At 36.0% G+C, this 9532-nt stretch overlaps 1 protein-coding gene across 3 annotated transcripts in view; it reads right to left on the reverse strand.

Moving 5' to 3' along the window:
* Positions 1–2497, reverse strand: part of LOC142357847 (unconventional myosin-XV-like) — a 163282-nt gene extending 160785 nt beyond the window's left edge. For 2 of the 3 annotated variants that reach the window (XM_075409363.1, XM_075409353.1), the window contains exon 1: positions 1915–2052. In XM_075409363.1, coding sequence (XP_075265478.1) covers positions 1915–2037 — 123 coding nt within the window. In that variant the 5' untranslated portion in view covers positions 2038–2052. Of the gene's footprint in view, positions 1–1914; positions 2053–2414 lie in introns of those variants that run through there. The other variant, XM_075409359.1, reaches the window with a different exon arrangement.
* Positions 2498–9532: the final 7035 nt, after the last annotated feature.

Consider the following 9532-nt stretch of genomic DNA (forward strand, 5'->3'; position numbering starts at 1 on the left):
TTTGATCTCGTTAAATATACCTATTTCAAATATAAGTTCAAACGAATCTTTTGTCTCTAAAATCGGTCCAGGGTTATATCTGAAAGACCTAAAAAAAATTATTGGCCCTTGAAGATCAATTAACTCAAAAATGACAGAAAAAAAGAAACCAACTGCAAATTTTAAAAGGTTGCTGAAAATTGCGATATTAATATCTTCAGATTCATTTCTTTGTCTCAAGAGGCTATACAGTAACCCAATTCCAAGCCTTATAAAATTCAATGTCTCAAAGACCGATAGGCAATAATTTTTAGAATAAAAAATCAAATTTCAAAAAATAGAAACTCGTTCTATTAAAATGTTGGAAATCCATTCTATTGGCCTCCTAGCAACTATGTAATAACGTACTCTCAAACACTTGAGGAGGTTACCTGTCTACTGAGGCAAGAAAAACTAAGTGTTTTCAAAAACTAAAAATGCAAATTTTTTTAAATAAAAATTCGAATTATTCAAGTGTTGAAAACAATTCCCTTGACATTAACAACCGAGCAGCAACTTTTTATCAGACAGTGGAGTAGGTTTTCCTGGCACTTGAGAATGGACAAATATCAAAAATTGACAAAAAAAATTCAGGAAAACTTTTAAAAAAATTTATCAAGGAAAATGATGAAATTCGAGACAATAAAATGTTGAAAAATAATTCCCTTGTTACCAGAAACTATGAAGTGCCCAATCATTGAAACCTTAAGGAGATGCCCTGGCTCCTGAGGCTGGCAAAATCAAAAACTGACAAATATTTTCAAAGAACTTGAAAAAAATACTATCATTTTGCAAGTTTGTGTTTGTAGTACCGAAACATAAAGCACATAAAATGGTCATAACAAGTAATTTGTCTCGCAAACGACCTTCATCAACTTTTAAAAAATTCAACCTAAGACTAATCAAACAAAAAAACTCAAAAAAAATCACAAAAACATGTAAACGGCACCATTTTGAGCCCAAAAACTCACTCATTTTGAGCCCTAAAAATGACCCTTTAACCTTAAATTAAGGCCATCCCAGCAGCTGCGCCACTTTAAGCACTTGAAGGACCACTAAATCCCACTTTGGTCCTCTAATGAAACTTAATGCCCGCTGGGCGTTACCTGTTTATCCCGTTTTGAAAAATCAAAGTCATTAAAAAATGTGTGAACACATCTTAAAAAAAAACACAGCGCCGCAATACAATTCATTTGTCATTAGCTAGCTGCACAGCTTAGGAAGGCTAGCTTCACCTTAATTGAGGGGGACGTGGTGAGCAGGAGGTAGGGTTAAAGGGGAGGGTTAAACCACTCTTCACCATGAATTTATGTCTACTAAACTGCCTCGTTGAATCACATACTTAGAGACTAGTTAATCGTAAGGCTGCAAGAGAACTTAATATCCTCCGGTATTTACTTTTTTTGAGGACGAAAAGTCATAAGGTTCAGACAAAAAATCGCATAAAAAATCGCAGTAAAAAGATTGCTCGAGAAATTTCAAGCCTAACTTTAAATACGGCTTGGGTCATGACACAATAAGTGTACGTAAAGAATTTTCTCGCAAGAACAGTTGGAAAGCATTCAATCGACTTTTGAAATCTTAAAAACCGAACAATTGCTGGATCCATTCTTTACCCCTCCCTACAACACAACATTTGTACACAAAATAGATTCCAATCTCTTTAATATATTATTCACTTAAATTACATGGGCTGAGATTCTAGCCTCAGCAAAACGAAAGGGCACGGCCAGTGTCAGACAAAGGCAACAGAGGTTATCATTTGCTGAATATATGCTAGATTTTTTTTCCTCTGAACACTAAGGCCTTAAGAGCCCATTAAGTCAACAGGACCCGTATAAATGCCATCTTCAGAGCTCAATTTTGATCAAGGTTCACGTGTTACTAGCTCGTTACCTCATTGGTATCCTCGTTTAGTATAGAGATGAGGAAGGGGTTTCGCTTCACCTGCATAACCACTCCAGGTGACAAGAAACCAAGGCCAGAATCAAACCACACCTGGTCTCCCTGCAACATCATTTCTGACTCATAATTTGCACCTTTTCGATATATTAAATTTGGTAATGTTTTTATATCTTAGGTCTGAGCTTGCTTAAGGTGATTTTTTTTGTTCTTGTGTACCTGTACTCTTCCGCTTATTACTGTTTACTTTGAGAATTTAAAAAAATCAGTACACATGATCTCTAAAAATAGTAATTATTTCACTAATAACTTGCCATGGATGCTGTTGACGAGCCAGAGAAATTCATTATCATTTAAAACTTCAGTTTGAAAAATTTTTGTTTTATACGCATGCAATATATCTGCATTTGATACTGAAAGTAGCAAAACGCTGATACGTAGTTCAGATGACTTCTTAGCATACACTAATCAAATGAGAGTTCAATGTTTCATACCTGCTGCATCTTCAGTAGGATATTGTATCCACTCCTGTTTAAATTTCAGTCATCACCCTGTGTTGTACAATCGCATAATATCTGAAAAACATAAATCATCAATATTTTTAAAGCGGCTGATCAGAAACAACGTGAATCGAGCGACAAGATAAGAAAAAGTCGTTAGCTGACTAGAAAAATAAACTAACCACTAATGCTGCTATTTATAAGCAGTCTCAAATTAGCGAAAACACTTACGCGCTAAAGCGACCATAAGAAATTTTCAGACAGTTCTTTATTTTCGGGTACCTGATGCAGACCAGAAAAATCTCTTGAAAGCAAGCAATCTTAAAAAATGACGCATAAACTATTTTTTTATATACCTCTGATGTGCCTTTCATATACGATGGAAATTAGATGCGTAATTTTGTGTATAATTCCATGTGTGATGTGATGACACGTGAATCATGAGAATAGCAATTTTGAATTGTTCCATCATATCTAAATGTGAAAGCTAAATGTTTCAAAATTCGATCAATATTTATTTTATTTGTGAACACATCCCAATTGATAAGTCGAATCTCTTCACAACGTTAGATTATAGTTGCTCAACAAGATGGTTGGATAATGATTTAAAAGAAGGTTAAAAACAGTTAGCCTACAGAAAATGATGACATCGATGATGCACAAAAAAGCACAATCATGACCACAGATGTTACAAGGAAAAAAAAGCTCATCTGGATATAACTAAATGTCCTTTGCGGAACATTTCAGGTTGAACAAAAAAGGCTCAACTGTAATTCAAAGCATTCAAGTCATTATGGTTGTTTCACAAAATGCCTCAGCAACCATAATGAGCTCATATGAATCGAGAGAATGAGCTGAAGCTTCCAAGTAAATATGAACAACCAGTACTCAAAAAAATATTACAAGATAAAAATGATCAATTTTTGGTTCACATTCAGTTATTTTGAGATATTCAAAAAAACAGAGAGAGAGAGGACAGATGACGTATCCACAGGGAACACATCATACTTTCATGTGAAAAACTTCAAATGTTCTACGAATATAAAATTCCATTTTTTTGCTGGAAAGGTGAACCATTCACGAAATAATTGGGAAAAACTGAATAATCAACAAAAAATTATATAGTTATCCATGAAAGTACAACGGGCGTTGTCTTCAATAAAAAATCAAATAACTTTACACCTCTATCTCAATTAGCTCTCAGCTACATTTTTCAGCTACACAAATTTTTGATAATAATGGTGTCAGGACATTATACCCAATGCCATTATAACCAATGTCAATATACACAATGCATTTTGATATTTTTGTTCACTAATCCGACTAACAATTAGCAGTCGCTATTACAAGTACGTTTTAACGTATTTAATGGCCTTGGCCATGCCTCAGCGGCCCGTGGGACTTGATATGAAACTATCACAACCGAACATGGGAATAGATTATCCGCTTGAGTATGTTAAAACATACATTTAATAGCGGCGGCTAATTTGTAGTCGGATTAATGAACGAAAATATAAAGTATATTAGGTATAGTGGCATTGGGTATAATGGCATTGGGCAAATTGGCATTGGGTATATTGTCTTGTAACCAATAATAATAATTAAAAATGGTTCCTGCGAAATAGCAGCGGAACAGCATTAGGCCTACAGCAGCCTATTCGCCGCTGCCCTTTTCTTATTATTCCCCACATCTGAGACTGGTCTTCTTATGAGCAACATTGCTTTTTTGGTAACTGTAGCCACTTTTTTTGCGTCTGAAACTTTCATGCGGTATCATCATTGCAGGAAAAAATTGGTCAGGCTATGGTCAACCTCAAGCTATGGTTAAGTAAAAGCTTATCTTCACACAAGACAGCTTCACTGAGGCAGGGGATTGAACAATCAATCATTGGCGTGTGAACCATACACGTTACCTCTCGGCTATCACGCCACGATTAGCATTTCGATGATACTCTTGTCAAATTGGTGTACCGGGAATCAAGAATAACAAATAGTAGAGATGTGTCAGTATGCATCTTATTTAGTGAATCCTAAAATCAAAATTTTAATCACTAAGTTTGCGAGTACTTAGATCTTCAATTTCACATAAATATGGTTAAATCAATAAGAAACTCTTAACACTATTAGAGATTCGCGAGCAATAAGGGTAATAGAGCGTACGGAGCGATTTTTGATATCTGATGGGTAAAATTCCTGTAAACATTTCGAAACATAACGCTTCAATCTTGAAACCGGTCGGCATTGAATGAATAACTTCCTTTTCACGTTTAAATGTGATGACCACTTCCAATTAAAACTGTTTAATACCTAAATTTACCCCGAGACTTGCAGCTTTTTAATTAAAACTACATTGAGACATTTAATTGTAAAACAGAGACAACTTATTGATAAGAGGTACTGTTACCAATTCTAAAATTAATGTGACAACTTTTTCTAGGGTATCAAAGCAGCCAAAACATGATAGCATCCCGAAAATTCATGCATATGTGTCTCGATGGTTGTTTGGATCAAGTAAAGAATATATGCAACAATAATCCGGTTGAAATTCCCTCTTTTATCAAGGTACTTTGAAAGAAAGTATCTTCTGACAAAGCACCACGCTCAAAAAATACGACAATTATGAATATTCGCCGTAGTTAAAGACGACAATCGACCATAGCAAGGTTGAAGAAAACACAATAAATCAGATTAGGCAACCAAGGAAAGTTTCATTGGACCAAGTAGTTTGTACAATTCCGTTGAAAAGCACATGAATTTTAAGTTGGATATTCTTTGCCACCTATGATCCTTCATGGACATGAAGAATCATCTGACTGCAAAAATTTCACACCAAGAGAAATAGCAATCCATATATCATCAGCATCTGATTCATCTAGCTTCGGGTGCATGCGTTCGCCTTGTGACCGAAGCCTTGGCACCGATAGCACTGGATCACCACATCACGTCCGGGAAGAGGAGGAGAAGAGGGCTGGGCTTGTCTTGATTCCTCACATCGGTGATGGGTGAGCCCGATCATCAGGCCGCGGTCGGTCAGAAGGGTCTTCTTGGTTTCACATCTTGTGAAGGCTCTCACTAGCCGGGTTGGTGCTTGGGTAGCTCGGCTTCTGATCCCCACTAGGCTTATTTTCGCCGGGTATCTTTGTTGATTGCTGCCTTGACCTCGACCAGGTTCTTGTCCAGCCATACTACAACTATCACAGTCTTGGGCCTCTTTGCTGCTGGAGTTGAAGTTGCTTCTTGTTGCATCTTGTGTTGTAGTTGTTGGTTTGTAGTACGGGCAAAAAAATTGATGTTGACTACAGCTGACGAACAAATCAGCACTAAGAAAAAATCATTTTTGCCCCAACTCACAGAGTTCATTGAAGAAAGATTGAAATTCAAGGTTTTTGAGCGTTCACTACTTGCAGATACAATTTTAACCAGAATAGCGCAATTTTTCATCAATATCAATGATGGTACCTGCTTTCCGGATTTATGACTCATTTTTATGAACTGCCTCAAATATTCCCCAACTTAAATATTGTCCTGACTGAGCTATCAAAAACGGCTTTCAAATAGCCAAAGATTCCAATAAAGAAACACATTTTTCAAAAGCTGTATATTTCTGAATTTGTGTCCAATATTTTTCAACCGTTATTCCAATGTGTTACCAAAAAATGACAATTAACTTGAACTGTCACTTACTAATAGGAATTGAAAATCAAATTAAATTGGTCGGATCTCTGATCAAAACGTGACAGCTTAAAATTCAATACGTGGAAATCTATATATTCATTTTTCAAAGCCAGCACTGGACGTCCTTTTATTAAATTATGAAAAGCTGTAATTTACTCAGTTAACCTCAGATCTTGGTACTGAAATTACTAGCAGTCTCAAATGGGACCTTCACATTCGGTCAAAATTGAACAGGGCTAGGCAGAATTTCAATTACCTAAGGCACAATGTTCCCTACAGAGTACCTAGTAAAATAAAATATGCATTCGCTGTGCGTTTTCTTTGTTTTAATATACAGCTTTCTTGCTTGGCATGCCAATCTGACGCAGCTCCGATTACTTGATAAATTCAACATGAATGCTTGAGTTGCTGTTTCGAAAAGCTATATTGATCTCATGGCTACTGCTGATGCAATTCCTATCGCATATCAACTCGTGAGCTATTGAAGTTCGTGATCTGTTGAAGCATATCAACTCTGAAGTTTTTTTGCGACTATTGCCAGAGGTCACAGTTGAATTCAATTTGATAATTACTTCACTTTCACGAAGAGCTGCGATCTTAACAGAGTAAAAGCAATATCTAGTTTGAATTGCAAAACAAAGCTATCACAATGCTACCTATTTCAATCGTATTATATCTTTGGTCAATGATTTTAATGACATCAGTGAGTTCAATATTTTGTGCGCCCAAACAACTACAAGTCAATGGTAAACCGTTTTTTCCTGAAATAACGTATTCTTAAATATCTGTCAAGAACTTTTACATGGTCTATCAAATGCCACTGTGCCGTTTTTAAATGGTGATTTTAGGATGGTATGTTAATATCATTTATTGCTTTTTGTTCTTTGTACCTTCTGTAAAGATTATATCAAGTAATGACAAAATTCAGTTCATGGTAAACTCAAGAGTTTTACTTCTACTAGTACTAATTTTACACAGTGATTTACTATGTAATGGAACGATCTCTGTAACCGTGGGGTGCAGAAGGTAATGGGGTGCACGAAAGATTCAATTGTTATTTGGGAATTAACAATCAGCTGTACATGAATCTTCCAACATTTACTGGACGTTCAATAATAATCCTTAGAATTCTACTGTTTACAATAAACCACCCTCTGTAAATTTTTAGATTCTTGGTTTCTGTGCCCTGTTCTTATGCGAAAGGAAAAATGAATAAGCTCTGCTAAAACCAATGACAGTTGTTATTGAAAAATAATGTTCCGTACTTTAGTGGCGTGTGGGTTCCTTACAGAGGGTGCAAAACGATGTGCGATCTCAGATTTCAGAGCTTCTTCATTTTGTTTACTAAACACAAATGCCAAAAATATAAGGAACGAAAGCAGATGCATTGAGAAAAAAAAACATCTAACTATATTGGAGTGACCTTAAATTTTTGTTTGCGCACGTATTTCAATTTAAGCTCATTATTTTAGGAAAATCAAACAATCTAATGGCAAATCGAAAATATTACAAATTAGAACCAGCTCTTTTAAGATTCATTCTTTAAGGGATCAGAAAAGCCCTAAAAAACTTCACAGCAGCCCCATCTTTCAGAAACTTCATTCATAGTTGTGATACAAAAAGCGCAAACATAGGGAACACAACACCAAAACGATGCAAAATCTAAAAAATCAAAATACAAGTGTTCAAGCTGAGAAAAACATGATGGTGCAAAAAATATATTTCACCAGATTGCAGTGCATAAAAGCAGATGAGACATGAGAGTTGAAACTAAGACAAATATTTTTTATGAGGGTTTTGACTTCTTTGTTTTTGGTCAGCTATAGTTTGTTTGCTCAGTAAAAAGATTTCAAATCTTCGCCATCTACCAGCATTCGATTAAAAAATCAGAGCTGAAAATGCTTGCCGCACGCCATTGCTCTCGAACCATTGCTCTCGCACGTAGGGAGAATTGCTCTCGAACGACTGCTGGGAGCTCTCATATATTTCAGTCTAATTCAGTTGTCGTAGCCTGTAAGGGACTAAGATGTTCACTAATAATAAGTAAAAAAAGTATCGTAGATTACGTAAGAATCAATAAGTTGGGTTTGATAACATTCCCTCGCGGGGAGGACGGTGAGTAGGGCACTATGGGGGTGGGGGGGGGGGTGACTGCAGGGGGAAACACTTTTCAGATTACAGCAAACAATAAAATTTTCTCCTCAATATAGTTTCAGCAGTGAAGTTAATACAACGTACTGAACGATTTTTGATATCTGATTGGTAAAAAAGCTGTAAACAGTTCGAAACCTGTTTCTTCCGTTTTCGAGGATAAGTCCAATGAAAAGACGAAAACATCAGACAAAAATTTGGCAGTACAAAAAATTGCATTAATATAGTTGGCACATTGCCGCAATAACTACGTAGATCTGCAGTCTCAAAAAGATAGAAAAAAAAGAGACCAAAAAAGATAATCCTCTGATTAAAAGCTCAGATGTTATATTTTGGTTAAAAAACTGTTTATCTTAATGCCATTTCTATTTCGCTGCTGTCAGATAACCTTCAACTAGAGAGACACTCACTTGACCTCATCTCTTTGAATTAAAGTAGAGAAAAGTCAATTTCATAGTGAGGAAGTCATTTTTGAGAGTAAGGTAAGTCATGTGAGACCAAAAACTCAATCACGAGAATGAACAAAAAACTCGTTCCACTAAGAGCGAGAAATGAGGTCAGGAAAGCACTTCAGTTAAAAATGCATGAAGTAATGAATAAACAGCAGATTTGAAGTGATTGTGACGTCATGTGGTAGTAACAAAAATTTAGACGACGAAATAATAAACCAATAGAAGGCCAATAAAAGCCTCAGCTATCACTTCGCCGCTATTAAAAGACCACAGGCCATTATTATAAATTCTACAAACTTCGTTTGAGAGCAATTAGCAATCATTTCGCTCAGGATAACTTTCTGGGAATAACTGAGTTTCGCAGATATTGACTCAAGCGAGGAAAACTTCACAGTGTTTTACTTTACAAAATGTTTCGAGCACCAAGTATAGCATTGACATGAATGAGCCATATACCTTCAAAGACTTGATTGATTTTTAGTGGAGATACAGGTAGGACTCGTGTATGGTCAAAATGATGCACACTGTAATCGGAAACCGGCCGTAGCACTCAAGGAAAGCTGGAATCTTAATGAAAATTTGTGTTATTTTGAGCAAAAACTTGTGAACAAAAAATTTTCTATTTTATGAAATCTTGTAAAATGCGGTTATTTGAGATCAGTAAGGTTTCGCACGACTCGGAAAATCGTATTACTTGAATAGATACGGCGAACGCCGAAAGTTGATATGTTCAATTGCCTGAAGCCGTACTAATAGCGATCTTTCCGTACATACGTAGAATTACTGATACGTACATACGTAGACCTACTGATACGTACATACGTAGACCTACTG

This window comes from Convolutriloba macropyga, chromosome 2 (genome assembly GCF_964194025.1).
Source record: "Convolutriloba macropyga chromosome 2, txConMacr16.3, whole genome shotgun sequence".
NCBI lineage: Eukaryota > Metazoa > Xenacoelomorpha > Acoela > Convolutidae > Convolutriloba > Convolutriloba macropyga.